Here is a 21,450-nt window from a genome sequence, read left to right as displayed (position 1 = left end):
CTCCCATACAAATAATCGAAAAATTTTATCTGAGCTAAAATGGATCCCATACAAATTATCGATAACTTGTATGGGAATTTTATCTCGGCTAAAATTTAGCGCGAGCAGCGTACCAGGCTTTAAGCTATACAAATTATCGAAAAATTTTAGCCGAGCTAAAATGAGTCCCATACAAATTATCGATAACTTGTATTTGAATTGTATCTTGGCTAAAATTTAGCGCGAGCTGCGTACCAGGCTTTAGCGAATTGAAAGAAAAATATGCATTAAATAATTTCAAATATGAAAACAAACAAAAAATTCTCTTCTCACATCATCCCCTCTCTTCTCCATTTATTTGTGTTTGAAGCCTGGTACGCTGTTCGCGCTAAATTTTAGCCGAGATAAAATTCCCATACAAGTTATCGATAATTTGTATGGAATCCATTTTAGTCAGATAAAATTTTTCGATAATTTCTATGGGCGCTAAAATTTAGCGCGGGCAGCGTACCAGGCTTTAACTATTGTTAACAATAGTTAACATCGGCGAATAAAAGAACGCACCACTTTTTAAAAATAAAAATTTACTTCAACATTAAAAACCTGAACGATCAAATCCCGCACATCACTATCAATATCGATATAGACCCGCCCCAAGTGACAGTTCTTCACCATATTTGCACATCTCTACTTCTTTCTTGTCAAAATCACCTGGACAGGCACACTCTGGCATTGGACAACTAAACTTGATGATGTTCGGAAAAAAGGTCACCCACGTAAAATTCGTGCATTTCTTTAAATATATACCATAAAAAATCAATTTTAAAAACAAATAAAATAAAATGTTATTTCAATCACAAAAATAACAAATTTCCCAAAAATAAAACAGTGCATTAACAACAAGTTCACAATGGTAAAGTAAATAGCAAAAGAAAACAATTGCATTTGAGTGCGAAAAAAAGTTACAAAAAAAAAAAGAAAAATGGAAAAACAAATAATACACCTACCTTTTTCTAGTTTCTTCAATATTCACTGTACATATACATAAATAAGTTGTTGTTAATAATGCAAGCAATAAACAAAATCAAATAAGAAAAAAAGAAAATAAATAAATACAAAAAATTATTAAAATAAAACAAAGAAGAAATAACAAACTAATAAAAAGCAGAAAACTGGCATCAAATGTCTGCTGCCAGTATAAAAACTAAAAATAAACCGAAATATTCGGTGTTGGCGAAACTACGGCCAATAACCAACAAATATAAATTTTCATCAACAACTGCAACAAACAATAAAGTAAGTAGAATTGTTATTTATTTACTTTTTTTACATCTTTTCATTAAAAACCTTTTTCCCATATGGTAGATATTAATATTTCATGCTTCAACACCTTTCTGTTATTTCTTTAATTCTAACTCCATAGGTGCATTTTATTTTTGTGCCGCAGACTAATAATTTAAGTAGTCCAATTTGACTGTCTGGTTTGTGGCATTGCTGTATCATTGCAAATTACTCTCGCGAATTAATGTCGAAACTTGTTTAGAAATGACCACCACACTATCAGCAGGGTGGTTGTAACGAAATCAGAGTGCACTGAGAAAGCTCACATAACTCGTTCAAATTGGTGTGTGAACATTTTATGGCATCCAAATTGTCGACAGGTGTAGATTGATGGGAGGGCTCATAAAGTATAATTTTCTGACGTAAGTTGTCTTTAAAAAAGGGTACTTTTGTTCTAATATAGATTTTAAAAATAAAATTTTAATTCTATAAACTTTCTTAAATGAGTTTTGTTTACATAGAATTTAGGTGAGATAAATAAACTTAACGCAAGCAGCTCAATACAACTGAATATCATCGTATTCGATGTAATATTTTATCTACTTACAGCTATGGACAGAGAAATAGCACACTATTGAGAAAAATCATGCGAATCGAATTTTAGATATTAGGAATGCTTTTTATAATTTTTTTTTCTTTTTTTTATATTGTCAAAATAAAGTGATGTAGACAAAAATATCTTAAAAGTACCGTTATTTTCTATATTTATTTGCAGTTGCAATATAATGATTTTTCTGTCTCTTTCGCTAGTGGACATAGAAATAGCACACATTTGTTTAACCGTAAAATTTTTATTCCGCGTTCAAAAGTTGTAGACGAAAATGCATTTATTTTATTGCTACTATTTAATTAACATGTATTTTTGAAAAAAATAGGCAAACAAAATTATTAAACTGCGAAAAAAGGGAGAATTACTTTCGATCTTCATAGTCAAGGGAAAAACCCTTCTCAATTAGCTTAAACTCTAAATATTTCGAATAAATGATGGATAAAGCCATTTATTTAGAAAGAGCAAATAGAAATTTAATCTCTGAAATTAAATTGTGTTAACTTCTTCCCCGCAAAACTCGAATACGAGTGGATAGAGCGATCACAAAGAAACGCAAATGTGGGCCTTTTAAGTCATCTCGCACGAAAAAAGTGTCAAGCTGACTTTTAAGAAGGATACTTAATGATGCTGAGTTGTATAGACAGGAAAGCAAGAAAAATTCAATGATTTAAAAAGACAAATGAAAGATCACCTAACATTAGCTAAAAAACATCTGAATAAAAACATGCAGTTTTGAATGAGAGCCTTTTGGAGTGTGAAATAAAGTTTTACCGCATTGGAACCGATGACAAAACATTTGTCCATCGCCCTTAATGTTAAAAGGACAGGCCAAAGTATTATCTCAAGCCGATGAAACTAGGAGGATAGGATTTGATGGTCTGGGGCGCATTTTCCTGGCATGGTAAGGACCCATTGGTTAGGTGGATGGCAGAATTGATAAATTCTTTTGTATTGATATTACATTAGAATACCAAAGAACCATATTTCTCGCCAGTTAATTAGATATTCATATATGACAATGGCCCAAACATGAATCAAAAATAGTACAAGATAGGTTTTCGGACGAAAAAATCGATGTTTGCACCTAGCCATCTCAAATTCACGATCTTAACCCCATACAAAATTTATAAATTGATGTCAAGGTTAAGCTTGGGGAAAGAAAATTCGAAAATTCAAACGAATCAAAGAAGCGTGGTACCGTACTCCACAAAGTGGATACCAGACGTTAGTTGAAAGTTTACCAAAGAGGTGCGAAAGAACTTTGAAAAACTGTGGTCTACTAACAAGTTACTAACTTAGTAGTTTTAAATTTATTGGAAATTGTAAGAAGTTTTGCTTAGAAATGATTATTTTTATGATTTTCGGAATGTGTGCTATTTCTTTGTCCACAAGAAAAAAGGGTGTTCTCTACAAAATTATAATTTTTAAAAATTGAATTGAAATGAAATAATTTATAATTACTAATTTTATGAATCCCCATAAGCTAATGCGTGCCCTGATATAGAAATTATAATATATAAGTAAAAGGTCCCAAACAAATCCAATTTTTGTAAGAAAAATCAAAAGTGTGCTATTTCTTTGTCCATAGCTGTAAGTACTTGGGCTTATGGTTGTCGTCATAATATTTTATTAGTAAATCCATTGATTTAGCTAGGGGTATTTATTTATAATCCCATATGGTAGTGCATTGCATACTATAGCGCATTGTTTTTAATAGTTCCTAAGGGGGTCGCAGCCGCAAGCAAAATATTGATACAAAAAAATAAATAATGCTAAATAAAAACAAAAGACAAATACATTTCTCAGTGCGTCAAATGTGTTTGCATTTGTTTTTTTAATAAATATGGAAATATTGGATTGATCTTGATACTTTATCGATTAAATCGTTTTCCAAGTTAAGTCTGTTTCTATTCATAGTTTTGATGTCCAAAATTGAAGAGAATTTGGCTTCACACAGATAAAAAGGCGTGAAGTGGCGAAGGGCACTAACATCAGCAAAGCTTCTTTTGCCAGCTCAAAATACTATCAATTCTTAGCATGCCACCTACAGCTAAATCTATAAGATTTATTTTCAGTTTTACAGATTTGAATTCCATCTTAGTTCTAATTTCACTTTCATAGTCCATTTCTTGAAAGTAACTCAATAGTTTCATCTCCAAATTTAATAAACTCTGTACTAAGATCAGATTTTGAATGTTTAAAAAAAACACCAATAATTTAGCTCGTAATTCCAAAACGTGTGTCAATATTTTACCCTTTGACAGCCAATTGCGTGGTAAAAAAGATTATTGTAGAGTGAACCAATTTCATCGCATACTATCCAAAACAGTGGACTTTGCAAGGCCTTGTCTTTTATAAGCTACAATTTTGTAGAACATAATTTTTGTCTAAAACATACCGTTTTTAGAATAAAAAATTCTGTGACCGTTGACTTATAATGGGACTAGCGGACAGAGGAAACTTCAGGACTTTTAACAAATTGTAAACCACCCTAACACCAAGCTGTATATCAAAAATCAGCCTGTTACAAATTTTTTCCTTGAAAAAAATCTATTTTTCCTGGGCTATATTGACTCATTTAAAAGTTAATTTTAGTTTTCTAATTTTTTTAATAATAAAATCGTTTCACTGAAAGTATCCGAATCTCTTTCTAGTCTCATCTTATGTTTTATCTGGAATTACATTCAACCACTTGCAAAAAAGTAACCATCTCTTTTGTAAATGTATGTGAAAGTCTGAGGTTTAGGCAATGCGACAGGTAGAACTGAAGATATGCGATTTTTTAACCAACTCTATCAGCTCTTTTTTTTAGAGAGTTTCGAATTCAAAACATATCCGCTTAACCAGTTTATATCTTGAGTATATAAAAACACATGTTCCTTAATCTCCTGAAATCCGTAAAACTTTTCAGAAATATTTTTATAAAATTTTATAGATTTTGGTTCAGTTAGCTCAAAAATCATATTGGTTTTTGTTTTAGCAGCTCTGGTTTTTGAAATATTTAATTTTTCATATTTGGGGAATGTTCGTACTAATTATTAAGTTTTCCTTATTTTGAGCGTTTATTAGAATTTTCCAGAAAAATTTATATAAAACTTAATGTATTTGGGGTCAATAAGCCTAAAAATCACATCTATTGTTTCTAGGAGCTCTATCTTTTTAAATATTTTAGTTTTTAAAAAATTTATATTTTTAAGGCCCAATTTATTCACTCTCCATTATTTTTAAAGGCTCCATTAAAAATTATAAAGCTGTCAAATCACATACAAATTTTAAAATTTCCCTTTTTTAATGGCGACTTTAAATTTAATGGAGTGTGAATAAATTGGACCTAAAAGTCACATCAATTTTGTTTTTGTTATTTTGTACCTTTGTTTACTTTTTATACTTTTTTTGCTTTTGTGTTTAGATGTAGTTCTAGCTTTATGATTATTTTAACTGTTTGGTTACATTTTCAAAAAAAAAAAAAACAACCTAACGCATTTGGGTTTACCAAGCGTTTTTAAAGTTTTGCTAAAAAATTCATTCCGAATCTAATGTATTTCCGTTCAGTAAGTAAAATAAAAATACAAACAAAATTTTTAAGAATAAAAAAATGTACGAACAAAAATTGTATGAATTTTGCATACAAGTTCCTAATGTTGTCTGGAAAATGTTTTGAGTGTTGGCCAGTATAATCACTTGTCCGTACACAAGTTGAAGACAGTCACTTGTTTGCCATGTATCGCCCTCTCATGTCAAAAGCATGAATGTGGAAATTTGAAAATGTGAGAATGATCTCAACAAATGGCCAAATTATTCCTCGGCCTTTAAGAGTTCGGGATGTTATCATGTAATTGATCAAAGTAATATTTGTTCAGTTATTATGGGATTATATAATATGTACTCTACACTGTACAGGTACACTCGATAACTGGTTCCCTAAAGAATGATGAACCTACTGTACAAGTATTATGACTGTCTTTTAAAAAGATAAGTAATTTACCTCACTGGCATATTTGTTCGGGTTTTTCCCGGCTAAAAATTCCAACAGGTATACTATGCACCACGAAAAAGGATTGTAAAAGAATGCAAACGGAAACAAAGAAATGCTAGTTTATCTACCTAGTAAAGAATACATACCTGCTGCTTATCACTTCGTCATGCAGTGATATCTTTCATCATGTCTACTCGATTTTTTTGGGTTGATTTATGTAAACAATAAGAGCCAAACTAAGCAAAGATTTTGTTCATAAACAAGATTTGTCCATCAACTGATAAAAGATATGAAAAAGTAAGCAACAACAAAATATAAGTACTTACAAATTTGAGAGTCTCTTATCTTGAATGTTTTGTTTGTTCAACAAATAAATAAAAATACTTTCACGTATGTAGTACCTTCAATCAAGATCACTTATGCGAATCAATTAAGGCTATCAATCAGCAAACAACAAGGGTCATAGTACTATAAGGGGCAGTCATATTAATTAGATTAATTTTATAAATAATGTTTCTTCTGAAATTCTTGTCAGATTTTGAATCATTCGTTACGCCGATAATTTTGTGAAAGAAAAAAGAAAGCACAGCAAAAATGTCAACAATATTAGATTAGTTTGAGTGAAATGTTAATTTTAATTACACAATATGTACTGTAGATAGTGTGATTGCAATTAGAATTAAGAAATGGAATGAGGAGATAGAATTTTCTACTGTTTCATATGCTCTATTTCTATAAGCTTTAACAGTTTTTTCATCTTTTCGAAATTTCATATTTTATGAAAATGTTTAGTTTGATAGAAGAGTGTGAGCGATTGAAATGCATCAGAAGCAAAATAAGGTCCCTAGCAGGATTTCGATTTCCAGAACTTCTTAGGAGCTATTTTTAGATGCCTCTAAATTGATACATATTTTTGTCTCTTTTATATACATATTACAATTTTTTAAATTGATTTGAGCTACAAAACGAGTACGCCAATTTATTTCTCCTAGGCTTCATTTTTAGGAAAAAAATGTCTGACATGTTATAAACTAAATTTAAAAAAAAATTATGTATGCATACAAAATAGTAAATACCTACTAGCAGTATGAAATTAATAAGCATAAACTTGGTTTGATATGCACAAAATGTGGATAAAAAAGTTCATACTTAACAATTTTTCAATTAAAGCATTTGCTATTTTTTATGCATATGACACAATGTCTCCACCAGCGTCATTTTTGAGTGCTACAGCCCTAAAAACAAAATTTAAATTTTAAAATAAGTATACTAGCCCGCTTTCGAAAATCTGATGTCCAATTCAAATAAAACTAATTTTTTTAATCACATTTTTTAACAAAAGCTTTTTCATACAAAAATTGAAATCAGTCTTTTAGTGAGAGTAAGAAATTAAAAAATAAATAGAACATTTTTCACAATTTTTCATGTATTAGCGAAATGAAATGGCTTACTAAAATAAAAGGGAAGGGTATAGCCCTGAGTCGGGCTCTGCTTCTACTAAATAAAATTCACGAATGGGTTGCACGTACTTGCTCTTGTTTAAAAGTAGCCTAGATTGTTGAAGTTTGTTGAAATGCATAATATAGTAGTTTTATTTTAATTAAAAAACCTCTTAATTTCTTGTATAACAAATTATTTTTAGAAGCCGTCCGAAAAAAATAGTTTTTCATAAATACAAATTTTCATCGACCCATTTTCAAAAAATTGATTGTTGTAAAAATACGATTTAAAAAAAATTGTTTTTCTTAATATCGTAGACCTTAAATTTGAATTTAATTTTTCAGAAAACGGCATTTAATTTTTTTTGTGCAAATTTTGGAGTTGCAGTTCAAATTTTTTTTAAAAAGTAGACTTTTTCTCTGAAAAAAAACTAATTTCACGTTTTATACATGCACTGTGGCAATAAAGGTCCTAGTTTTTAAATAAACTTACAATTGTGTTCCTAATGTTTGACGTTCTCGTAAGCGACGTAACCGATTAACATTTTAGTAGCTTTAATATCAATATCAAGAAAAATTTAAAAAAAAATATTTTTGTATATTTTTAAAAATTTCCAAATTTTGTTTTGAAAAATCAATTTTTACTTGCTCTATAGGGCAAGTATTGGTTTCGTGTAGAAAAAAAAAATCGAGGTTTTAATCAAAACCAACATTACGATAATGGAGAAGATCAAAAAAGTGGTTTTCGTCATGCCGTCCGTCGGTCTGTGCGTGTGTGCGTCTGTGCGTCTGTGCGTCTGTGCGTCTGTGCGTCTGTGCGTCCATCTGTACATCGAGCTAGGGCCTAAACGGGTGGATGGATTTGCTTGAAACTTGGTACAGATGATTTTTACGTAATTCCCTAGGTCCGTTTTTTTTATTTTTTTAATATCTCCATTTTAACGCATATCTCCCATATAACGTTTTCGAGGTATTGCAAATTTCTCGAAAACGGCTCTAACGATTTCGATCAAATTTGGTGTGCGGAATACTCTTATTGATTCTAACAAAACTGCGTTTTTAGTTTTTCTCAAAAAATGCAAAGAGCAGAAATATGGCGTTGCCGTTTTTCAAAAATTGACATATTTTTCAAGTTCATATATTTCATCAAAGCATAGGTCAATTTTATTCAAAATTTACAGACATCAATTGTAAAATGTAAAAACAAAAATAAAAAAAAAAAAATTTTTTAATTCGGATAACGGAAATATAGAGTTGCCCTTTTTTTGCGAAAAATTTACATATTTTTTGGTTTTCCCCGTAAACAACTCAATAATTTTTTTTTCAAAATTATAGAGACAGATATTGAATACTATTTTAAACTGTATCTATAGAACACTCAATTAAAAAAAGAAATACTTTCCTTCATAAAAAAAAAAAAAAAAACAGAAAAAAGATTTTTTTTTTACAAAAAAAAAATTAAACCAAAAGCCAACATTTTGAATGCTTAGCAAATATCTATGAAAATTAGGGTAGTCCTTATCCAGAACATGATGTTGGATAGCCGCGGATGGCAATATTGAGAAAAAATTTTTATTTAAAAATTAAAATAAAATAAAAATTAAAATAAAAATTTAGAGGATTTTTTTTTCACCATTTAAAATTAATTGATGTCCATCCACCTTGGAACTTCGTAAAAACACAATATAAGGACCACCTAAATGTAGCTACATATGATTAAAACTACAAAAAACTTTCTTTATTATATTATATATAATTTATTACATTAGAATACATTACATAGGTATATTTACTTAAGTTTCAATATTAAACATAACCTTTTAGGACTTCCTTCACAATTTCTGATTAAATACAAATACCTATACAAAACTAAATATCAAGTCTTTCCACGTTACCCAGGAGGTAGACCTTTCACGCGTTTTTTTTAATGAGGTTTCCCCAGTAGGCCTAGTCCTCTATTGCAATTAATTTAAGGAAAAACTGTAGGGAAGAACAAAACAAATTAATGCAATAACATTCCGGAAGTTGAATCAATAAAAAAGAAACATGTTTATGAACATGCTTACATATGAAAAACCTTAAACCTAAAATAAGAAGATACCTACAATTCAGCCACCACACATTATAAATTTAGTCTTATGGATATATGAAGTAAATTGGCTTATGATCTGAGAAGAAGCTTTCGTACACTCCACACGCTAGTGGATGTATGTTTGAAAATATGACATCAATTTGGGTATTGTTATCAGTAGTTGATGCATCGCTAGGTAGTGAGGATTTTAGATTCCATTCCCTTAAAAGTTCATGGAGAAAACTATTTGGCTTATTCCTTAAATTGATGTTAAAATCTCCCAACAAAACTATTTTTCCATCTAATTTGTGTCTTATATCGTTCATAAATTCTTGGAATTGTTCTTTTAAGTCTTCAAAAGAAGCTGAAGGAGATTTATAACCCGCAATAACTAAAACGTCACCTAATTCAAAAGAAAGCAAATCAATGTGAGTTTTTTTGGAGTCCAAAATGATTTGTATTGTAGCCGATTTGATGCTTTTTACGTCGATTGATAAGGTTTCTTTTGCGAAACACATTATTCCTCTGGGCTTACGCTTCTTATAATCTTGATCTGACCTATAAATCAGTTCAAATCCCGGTATATTTAAAGAATCTGAATAAAGTGTTTCAGTTTCCGAAAATATCAAAACATCACAATTCGAGTACCAGTGATCAGCTATTTATACACAATTTATATTCTTTTTTAAAGAACGTGCGTTTTGGTAAGCAACAACTATACCTGTTTTTTTATCAAAATTATTAAACGACAAATTCATCTTACAATCTGTTCTAAGCCGTTTTAATTCATCCAAAATTAAGTTTTCTTCGGCTGTAGCATTTGGTGGTGTGAAATTACCAATTATGAAAAGCCCTGCCAATGATGTTACTCGACTTAATGCAACGTACATCATAGACCTTCTGATTTTTTTCGATTTTCGCAGATCTATGCAAACTTTGTCGTATGTTTGGCCTTGGCTTTTGTGAATTGTGATTGCTTCTGCCGGAACTATCGGAAATTGCTTTCGTATAATCTGGTAAGTGTTGACGGTATTCACATTAATTGAATGAACTTTCCTTTCAATAGGAACTAAACTGCGGTCTATGTTGTTTGAAACTATGAATTTATTTAGGGACTGCCGGGCTTTCAATCCAACTTGAGGATTTGGTGGAAATAAAATCCAAATTCTATCTACTTCATTCGTATTGGGTTTCATTGAAATGTACTTAAGTTCACCACATGCTCCGTTAACCAAACCGTCTTCAACATCTATGTTTGTTGTAATCATATATTTGATGTTTTTCTTAAGACGTACTACATTTGAGAGACCTCCTAAATCGGATAACTTTTTTTTTTTAAGTGCTTCTAATGCTCGATTTTTGATTGCTTCTCCCACCTTTCCAAGCACAGAATCAATCGATGTTACACTTATTTCCTCACCGGGTGCTTGTGAGAGTTTTAAGCTGTTGTATTCATCAACGTCCTTGTTCGTTGAATACAATCGAATCACGTCTTCAGGTATAGAGGTGCAATCAACTTCGCGGCTCTTAACTAGCTGAATATCTTCACTAGTCATTGTACCCGTAGCAAGATGGTTCAGTGCGTTTATAAATTGGGTTTCATTTTGTTGACGCATGATTTTAGTTAGCTCAAAAATCTTGAAAAGTACCCATAAAGTGTTAGTTTCGGCAAATATATTTAAATCATTGGTTTGTGGTGCCTTAAATACAAAAGAATCAAAGACAGGAGGCAACTGATTTAAGTCTCCAACTAAGATAATGGAAATCCCTCCAAATGGTTCGTTTCTACCCATAACCTGTCGGAGTCTGGTATCTACCCTACTTAGAAGACGACTTCCAACCATTGAGATTTCATCAATAATAAGCAATTTAAGATTGATTAACTTTTGCCGTATCGTGTTCGCAATATCACTAGAAAGATTGGGCATGGTCCCTCCGTACTGAGAAACGGGGAGAGCGAAAGCTGTATGAAGTGTCACTCCATTAATCAAAAAAGCAGCTTTTCCTGAGGGAGCAGTTAGCAATACCTTTATGGAATCTCCAATTGCTCCTGGTCTACTATCAAAATATTTAGTAATTAGTTGGAATATGGAGTTGATAACCGTAGATTTACCGACTCCAGCAGAACCACTTAAGAATATATTAAGAGGCAAACAGTTTTTCGTTTTAAAACAATTATATACATGCATAACAAATTCTCGTTGGTCTTTGTTTAATTTGTTCAGCAGTAAAATCATACATTCTTGGGAAATTTTGGGTGGACTCACGAAACGATTAACTAAATTTTCCTTTTTATTTTCTACTCCGCCCTGCTCTAAAATATCTATCTGCTCTGGTTCAGGAAGAAAATCTGATGGAGTGCTTTCATGCCTTTCGTTGCCTTGCCTTATTTCTTCAAGTGCTTCGTCTAAAATATCGTCTTCTATTATGGAATATTTTAATCTATTCGCTTCAACTAGTGTCCTATTCCTAAAATAAGCTTCCTTAGAATCAATGTTTTCTATTTCCTCGGCCTCATTTCTCCAAGGCATAAATAAAAGTATCTGTTCGCGATAATAGTTGAGTGGATCCTGTGCCAATTTGTACCTTCTATACCGAATAATTTTAGAATTATGTCTTATATGGTAGTTATTTTCGTTTTCATTTTCTTCATCATTTTGCCTATGCGAATGTGACAAATTGGCAACAAAATCTGCTAGACATACTTCTTCGTATTTAACAGGCCTTTTAGAATACTTTTGAAAATCATTTTCAAGAAAGATGTCAGTGGAATCAGAGTTAAGGTTCTGAAGAAGCTTATTTGACTTAAGCATCATTATTCTATTTTCAATAGGACTTGTATTTATGAAAACATGTCCTCTACTACTTTTTGAAAGCGGCAAAGATAGCACGTGATATGCAGCTTCTTGTGCAGACATTAAGTTGCTGTTAAGAAACACATTCGCAATATTTCTCAATTTGTCCTTAATATTTTTATGGCCCTGATTAATTTCTGAAGCAGCATCTCTTAGAAGCTTGGATAAACCAGCATCCACTTTGCTAATATAATTTACAATGTAATTTGCTATCCCGTATTCTTCCAAGACAAACTGAACATCGATGTTTGACTCAAACAAATTTAGAACGTCTTTATTATAAGAATTTATTGCAACTTCTAAACTGTTGCGTTTTAAAAATACTTGGGAATTTTTTAACGAACTCCTGATGGCATTGATATATTGGGATTCTGTAATTTTTAGTGAGTTCAATATCTCTTCAAAAGGAACAAAAGATGGTTTGTCAAAGAAATGTTGCATTCGGGTCCTAATGTTTCCTAATGTAGCTGAAAGTTCTTCCTTTTCTTTGCCTACTGGAATTTCGGGAAGAGGCTCAAGAATTTGGGTCTTTGGCATAACTGGTATAGGAAAGTTAAACCTGCATTTGGTTTTATTTAACTTTCCCTTATTACAAGTATGCGAATGCTTATGGCGAAGGTAGGGTATATAGGGACTACTATGTTTATCTTCGCACGTGATAAACCTATCAATAAACGAGGTGCATCGCGACTTGGTTTCCTCATCGTTTAATTTATAAACGGGAGCATTTTTGAGCCATAAAAACATGTGCTCATGAGGTGAACCACGCATTTGGAATTCTACTCTCTGATAACTGTCAAGCACTTCAAATTCCTTGAATGGTCCATTTTTGCTTTTGATGTAATTCATAAATTTTGCAACTTTATGATCAAAATATCTAGCGCAGGTAACAGGGTCATTTCTAATTAGTTCAGTTTTCTCGCAGCTTTCCAGCGACATGGCTTCTTCAATACTCAATTTGTGGTTATTTAAAAGCTTGGAAAGTAGTTGAACTAATTCGGGCCAGTTTGATTCGGCAGCAGACAAAGTTAAAAATAGGGTAGGCTTCCCAAGTTGACGAATCATTGCCATCAACTGCATTTTTTTCAACTCCCAGTACGACGGAGATGATGGAATACGGTTGAGAACGCGATATCCAGCGTCGTGTTGAATGAGTGCATCCAAAAAATTTTTCTTTAAAACATTGTCTGCGGTGACTTGGTTGGAACGTTTGCTTTTCCTGAGGCAAATGTTAATATTTGACAAACAGGATTGCTCTAATTTCTTTTTTGCCATGTATAAAACTTTTGTCGGAACACACCCCCGCCTGTCATATCGCCTAGCGATCGATTTTGCCCTCTCTGAGTATGAAATTTTATTAGTTGTTTCTAAGGGATATCCACAATAAATTTTAGGAAAACATAGTTCCTCAAGGTTTGGGTATAAATGCCATGGTACTGGAGTCTTTCCTTGACCTGGTGCTATTACCTGTATGGAATCAGCTGCTTCTTTGTTACGATCTATAACTAGGACTTCATCTTGAATATCTTGCTGCAAAAGATGTTCTTCAAGATTACTATGCTTATTGTGTGGTTTAGTTTTTTCTTTAGGTAAGTCTTTGAATTCATCTAAATTTATCTCTTCTAGCATGCTATTATCCTGCGAAAATCTATCAACAGTGCTCTTTGGGTTTTGTGCATCATTGCAGTCTACAATGAATTCAACCAATTCATCATATTCTTCGTCATACTGCTTAAGATAATTTGTATCGATTTGGATTTTGTTTTTTTGATAAAGAGGTGTTGTGGTCAAGTATTTTAAAGCATCACACACGATTGCGGGCCGAATTGTCTCAAACATATAGTTTGAAGAATGGTCAAGGTGTCGTTTGAGTTTCAATTGAATAGTTTTCATATTGTCAAATCGTCGTGGGAGTACTTGCAGCATATCGTTCACTTCAACTGAAATGTTGACAACGCTACCTTTCATTCCAAGCTGTGGATTCAGGGCAAAGGGTTTTAAATCACGAATTTGCATGAAATTAATGAAGGGTGCAACCATTCTCTCTTCAAGAGGAGATAATATTTGGATTGACTTTGGAATGGGAACAAATTTAAGGCCATTTGCGGTTGCTAATTTAGGAACAAGACCTTTTTGGGTGTATCTGTAACAGGTTTTACAGACCCATGGTGAGGAATAACTTCTGATTTTATTTATACTTTGCACAAAAACTTTTCCAAAATATTTGTTCAAATACTTTGTTTGATATTTAACCACTGAATGTTCAAAAAATATCCCTTCGCAAAAACAACAAATATGTTCAGGGCACTTGCTTCTTTCTTTTATAAATAAAAGTTTAGCCTTAGAATCTGGATTGTTTTGCTTCTGCAAGTTGTTGTAGTATTGTTCCCGAAATTTGTACAGAGCGTTATCACGTTTTTCTTTTCTTTGTTTAGAATTAATTGCCTGTTCTTTTTGTTTTAACGCTGGAACACTACGTTTTAATTGTTTTTGTTCAGTGTCCTTTAGCCTCTTTAAGTCCAAAGTAGTTTTACAGGAACGACTTAATTTTTTCTTCATTGCGTCCTTGACGTTTTCCATTAAACGATTTTCTTTAATACTTCTTCTTGTTCGCATTCTCCCCAAAAGCCCGGCATTTTCCTTAGTTTTGTAAGATTCTTGAGTTCTAAGAACTCGCATTTTAACTAGGGCCTTTTTCTTTTCTACAGCTCTACTTTCGGTTATCATTCTTCTATTTTGCATTCTCGTCAATAGCTTCGCATTTTCTTCTATTTTGTACGATTTTTGAGTTCTAAGAACTCGCTTTTTATCAAGGTCCTTTTTCTTTTCTACAGCCCTACTTTCTGTGATCATTCTTCTCTTCTGCATTCTCGTCAATAACTTCGCATTTTCCTCTATTTTGTAGGATTCTTGAGTTCTAAGAACTCGCTTTTTAGCTAGGTCCCTATTCTTTTCTAAAGCTCTACTTTCTGTGATCATTCTTCTCTTCTGCATTCTCGTCAATAACCTCGCATTTTCCTCTATTTTGTAGGATTCTTGAGTTCTAAGAACTCGCTTTTTAGCTAGGTCCCTATTCTTTTCTAAAGCTCTATTTTCGGTCACCATTCTTCTCGTCTGCATTCTTGTCAATAGCCTTGCATTTTCCTTTGCTTTGAAGGATTCTTGAGTTCTTAGAACTCGTTTTTTAGCTAAATCCTTTTCCTTTTCTATTGTTTTTTTATCCGCAACATTTCTTAGCGCTCTCATCCTAGTAACTAGCTTCGCATTTTCTTTTTCTTTAAATTCGGGCTGTGATCTCAAGAATCTTTTCCTTTTACTATCATTTGTTCTTATTGTTTTCCTAACTACTTCATTTTTTATAATTCTAGATTCCATTTGTGTCTTTCGTTCTTTAGCCTTAAATGTGTTATTCAAGCGAAGAAGCCTTAGTCTTGTTTTGTTCTTTTCTCTTAAAGCCTTTTGTTTTGCTTTGGATGAGTTCACAATTTCTACGACTGAGGAAGAAGTTTGATATTCGGGATATAACTCAAACTGTATACGCAAAGGTGTTATACTGAATAAATGCTTTCCTGTTGATAACATACATGATTTAAACGCGGAAACTAAGTCCCTAATGCTTTTATATTTACAAAGAACTGCTACACCATTTGCAACTGAATTAAGATATTCATCTCTACTATGCGGATCGAACAAGCAAAATACATTTTCTGTCTTAAAAATTGCAACTGATAAGTTATTAACAGTCAAAACACCAAATATCTCTACCGAAAAAAATCGATTAAGCTCATTAAAGAAAAATTCTGACTCATCAATAAATCCTTGAAAAGGATCTAATTTATATTCTACATGAAAATTTGCGTTTTCTACTGAAAAATATTCAAGGACTTCATCTGCCGCCAAATAAAATGATGTTGGTGGTTCGTGACCAAATCTTTCCGAAAAACTGGAAACAGAATTAATATGAAGCGCATGCCCATGTTCCAGAATCTTATTAATTAAATCACAGTTCCAAAATCTAACGGGTTTAAGCTTCGACATGCACAATGCCATCACCGCATTACTTGTGCATTGTGTATTTTTAAAAATACCGTTAAAAATTTCACTATTTTGGCAAAAAGATCCCTTGATACAAACACTATCGTCATAATTTTTGACATTTTCCTTATCAAAGTCTTTTTTAAGTTGGGAAAAGTTAAAAACGGTCTTCTTTTTTCCCCTACCCTTACTTTCACACTGACCAAAATTATTTTCCATTTATATTTTTTTAAATACGGCTCTAAAAGAATAACAATTTTCAACAAAAAAAATTATCTAAAAATTCTTAGATATAGAAGAAGTTGTGGCATACTTCGTTTAGAGGTTAAAACCACTTACAGATACATATGTTTTTTATAACTTTAAAGACAGATTTTGTAATATTTTTATTAATAAATTTCTAATACATATTATAAAATAAAATTACAATTTTTTTTTTGTGAATTTTTCAACTTTAGTATTTTAAGCTATTACACTTTACCATAAGTGCAAGTTCGTGCGACAAAGTCTTGCAGTTTATTAAGTTTTATTACACCTTGCAACACTTTATTCCTACTTTGACTCGTGTAAAATTGGAATTATGTATCTTTATCAGCGTTATATTTGTTCACCTTTTCAGTATTACCGTAAAATTAACTAAACAAATTAAATAAATTTCCTTTTTCCTTTCAACAGCGGGAGCCACTTTTCTTCTTCATAATGCGTTTAAATTTAAAAGCGGCTCTTCTCTGTCTATGCATAGCAGTATTTGTGATAACACTCTCGTGGTATATGCGCTGTTCAGATTTTAGTCTACCACACGTCTTAGTCCGCCGATGGGATCGTGGTATCTATGATAGTAATTCCATATCATCTGCAGTGAGTGGGCAAAATCAAGACATTGACTGTCTTATCAATCAAGAATACACAATTCACTGTAAACGAGAAAATGAAGAAGTCTACGTTCCTTTCTCATTTCTACGAAGTTATTTTGAGGTTTCTGGAGCTTTAAGTACAGAAAATCAAGTAACACGATTTAATTGGACACATAGCAGTGCAAAAATCAACTACCCTAAGGGTAAATATGATTCAAGAGGATTATTTATGTACTTTGAGAATTATAACGTTGAGGTGAGTGGATGATTCTTTGAACACAAAAAAACCTTTTAAATTAATTTAATTTAAATAATTTAGGTACGAGAAAGAGTTAAGTGCATCAGTGCCATTGAAGGAGTTCCCATTAGTACACAATGGGAGAAGCGTGGTTATTTCTATCCAACACAAATAGCTCAGTTTGCTTTATCGCATTACAGTAAAAACCTTACAGAGCCGGAACCTCGCCGAAAGGTTAGTGATGGGAATATTACAATTTCTCTTAATTTTTAATTTAAAATTTAGATTCTCGAAGACGCTGATGCCAATCAAATGGAATGGATAACTCCCAAATCCAGCAACCTAACCCGAATTTGGCATCCAAAGTTCAATACCACGGTTGTTCAATTTGAAACTGCCATCGATTATGAAAGTGCAGTCAGTATTAATGTTGACTATGCCTTAGACTTAGTTCTGAGTCTGGATGTTTTGTTAGTCAGCAATAGCAGCAGTTTAATGGTTACACTGCAAAATCGAGAAACCAAGCACACATACAATTTGTATTATATCATAGCTGATTTGGTGGTGAGTGTTCAGGAAGAGAATATCTACTATGGACTGGGAAGTTCATCAGTACATCGCTGGCGACGTTTGACTCGTGATCTTCTTATCGATGTGCAAAAGGGTCTACTCAATCCCGACAAGAAGGCAAAAGTTCGTAGAAGTGAATTAAAAGTAGCTTCAATATCATTTCTGGGAATTGGATTCTTTGACAATATAACATTGTCGACTTATGATCATTTGGCTCATTTCTATGATGCAGCCGAATGGTTTGTAAATAATCAAGATAGAAAAACTGGTGGCTGGCCAAATCCGGTGAAAAGAAGTCTTCTGGGATTTCAGGAATTGAAGTCTGGATGGTTGTCTGCGATGGGACAGGGTCATGCGATATCGGTTCTATCTCGGGCTTATTGGCAATCAGGAGGTGATAGAAGGTATTTGAAAGCGGCAACTAATGGACTTAAACCTTATAAGGTGTTATCAAAGGATGGTGGTGTGCTGGCACAATTTATGGAACAATATTATTGGTATAGTTGATTAATATTTCAAAATTTGTATGGAAATGTTTACGTTGGTTTTATTTTTAAGGTATGAAGAATATCCAACGACTCCAGCATCTTTTGTACTAAATGGATTTATTTATTCCCTACTGGGATTGTACGATTTGAATTGTACTGCTCCAGCGGGTATTGCTAGAGAAGCTGGAAAACTTTTCAATCAGGGAATGCATTCGCTGAAAAAAATGCTTCTACTGTATGACACTGGATCTGGAACAATATATGATTTGAGGCATTTGAGTTTAGGTAAGTCAATAAAATCTATCATGTTAAATATTTTTAATCACCCATTAAAATGCAGTATGTATTGATATCCATGTGGTTAAAAGTATGATATGAGTGAAACATGTCAGCAAATACGTCTTTTTATTCATATGAACACCATATTCAAGGCTCATCTAGGATTGACATAACGTAAAATCATTTATTAATTGACAGTATTCTTTGGCCAAAAGATTGAAATAATCGGTTCCGCACGAGAACCTGGTCGTATTTTAACGATAGCTAGTGTTGATCTGCAGCCGAAATTCAACCGTTTAACCGTTTAAGAATTAGAAGCAACCTTAACGGTAAAATATATAGGGTGTCCTAAAAAATAGTTCAAACGAAATATGTTGATAGGACAACTTAAGGGCCCTCAGAAATTGGGATCTGGTTCATCCCAAATCCTTACGGTTTTTTCATAATTGATTTTTGATTTTTAAAAATTTTTCTTTTAAACATTGGTTAATAATTCCTTGCTGCCGGGTATAAAGAGTTAAGTCAAAAAAATCGATTTTTTGATTTTTATTGGGCTTCAGTCAGTTTTTTTCTCTCTTTCGTTTGGTCCTATTGCCATAGCTCTAGCGTATCTCCTTCCGTTAGAAATGATTCGGTGCAAAGGGTTTGAGTCAAAAATTTTAAAAATTGTGTGTTACTAAGGGCGTAAGTTCACTAAACTCCTTTGTTTTTGCATTAATTTTTAATTTTTTAATCAAAAAAATTGATCCTATGGCGTTAAGTCAAAAGGAAGACAGAAAACGAAAAGCCATTTCTCTACAGTATTATATTTTTTAAAAAAGAATTCTCACACTTGGTAATTAATCACATTGATTTTTCTTGACTTAACACCTTTTGACCAAGTTTATTTTTGAAGACTAAATGGCTCTAAAGTGTTAAGTCAACACACATTTTTTTTAAGAACGGTCATTTTCTGGTCAATAGCATATGGATATTAAAAAAGATCTTATAGATGATGTTTCTGCATCATTACTTTTTCAAAATAATAATATTCAGATTTACAAACAAAAATTGAAACTTCAATTTCATTTTCCTCAAAATAACCTTTTCTCGCTTAACACCTTTGAACCCGGCGACAAAGAATTAGGAACAACATTTTTTCAACTGTATGCCATTTCGCTGCAAATTAGTTTAACACTTCGAAGTTTTAATATAACTCAATTTCTTACTTTTATTTGAGAGCAATACCCCTGAACAAAAATTTTAGTTTGAAAATGGTAAGATTTTTTTGTCGTCACATGTATTTTTTAAATCAACATCACAACTCACAAGTGGATCAAATTGACGGAAGACAAAATTTGATCGTTCATCGTTTTATTATTTCATAGACGATCGTCTTGAAAACCAAATGGTACTTTAATCTGCCGTCGAAATAATTATTTATCTTTTTTGATAATTTTTTTTTTTTAACTCACGAAAAAAAAATTTTTTTTTTTTGTAAAATCGAATTTTTAATTCAAAATTGGTTCCAATAATTTTTTTTTAAATGAATCTTAAAAAAGAAACGCGATTGCGTATTTTTTTTAGCCAAATTTATTTTAGAAGAACGAATTTGATTTTTTTTTATTATTAAAACGTTTAAAAAATGTAAGCAATTTGAACTCTAGGAGCCGAAAGTTTGGTCGGCTTGGGCTCCTAGTATGCGCACGGGCAGCTGATTAAATTGTTGGTGTTAAGTTTGAAGGTTATTGTGTATCAAAACAAATTTTTTTTTTTGATCGGCCGATACCTAATCGTTGTGTGCGCCGCACTTTCATACTGATAGAAAATTTTATAGTGTGCCGGAGATCTTAGAGGGCCCACTCAAAAATTTTGTTTATCAAGACGTTTTTTAAATCTTGATCAAAATTTCCTTCAAATACTTACTTAATTTTACTTTTATTTTTCAGGTGTAGCACCAAATCTAGCCCGATGGGATTACCACGCAACACATGTGAATCAACTCCTTCTGCTTGCTACTATCGATTCAGATCCAATTATTTCTACAACAGCTGATCGATGGAAAAGTTATATGTTTGGCAAAAGGGCAAAACACAACTAAATAATTTATTAACAAAAAAAAAACAAAAAACATAGTTTAAGTGATTGATTCCTTTTTCTTTGAGGTAAATAATTTAATCAATTGCACGACTAGCAGATTAGTGATATTTATTCGGTATTGTTCAATTGAGTGTTGTTGCTATGTTTGTAATAATTCGTTCATTAGTTTAGTCTACGAATTAATTGCAAAAAAAAAAGTAAAAACTGATTCATAAAATACGCACGTAGTAGTTACAGATAGTATCAATAATGCGTATTACCTACTGATTTAAGGTTTCTTTATTTCTTAAAAAAAAAATTAAGTTTAAAATAACTTACGAGCTTATATATTTTGACATGGACGAAATGTATTACCTCTTTTACTTAAAAAAAAAATAAGCAAAAAAAAAAATAAGAAACGACTCTACTATTGGTGCTCGAGCTTCCTGTTTAGTATAACATAAGCTGTACAATTATTTTATTTATTAATTTTTTTTTAATTATTTGTTTTTTTTTTTTTTTTAATTTTATGTTTGTGTTTAAATTATACTAAAACTTTTGTTGTTTGTTTGTATATTATAAATATTAAACCTACAATTCCTATTTTTTTGTATAATAATAATTATAAGTCGTAATTACAGTATTGATTGCGGTCAATGGTTGTTTTTTTGTTTTTAATCAATAAGATTGTGTGTTCGATTTTTTTTTTTTTTTTGG

At 31.8% G+C, this 21,450-nt stretch overlaps 1 protein-coding gene across 1 annotated transcript; it reads left to right on the top strand.

Moving 5' to 3' along the window:
• The first annotated feature begins 679 nt into the window (after window positions 1-679).
• LOC129918496 (D-glucuronyl C5-epimerase B) lies at window positions 680-20,799 on the top strand. Its single transcript, XM_055999088.1, has 6 exons — window positions 680-1,275; window positions 16,922-17,356; window positions 17,420-17,572; window positions 17,624-18,405; window positions 18,467-18,681; window positions 20,604-20,799. Exons 1-6 carry the CDS (start codon window positions 1,162-1,164, stop codon window positions 20,753-20,755), a joined length of 1,851 nt encoding a protein of 616 aa, XP_055855063.1. The 5' UTR covers window positions 680-1,161; the 3' UTR covers window positions 20,756-20,799.
• Window positions 20,800-21,450: the final 651 nt, after the last annotated feature.

The sequence above is a fragment of the Episyrphus balteatus genome, chromosome 1 (genome assembly GCF_945859705.1).
Source record: "Episyrphus balteatus chromosome 1, idEpiBalt1.1, whole genome shotgun sequence".
NCBI lineage: Eukaryota > Metazoa > Arthropoda > Insecta > Diptera > Syrphidae > Episyrphus > Episyrphus balteatus.
Note: the sequence above shows the minus strand (reverse complement) of the source record. Positions and strands in the feature narration are given on the sequence as shown.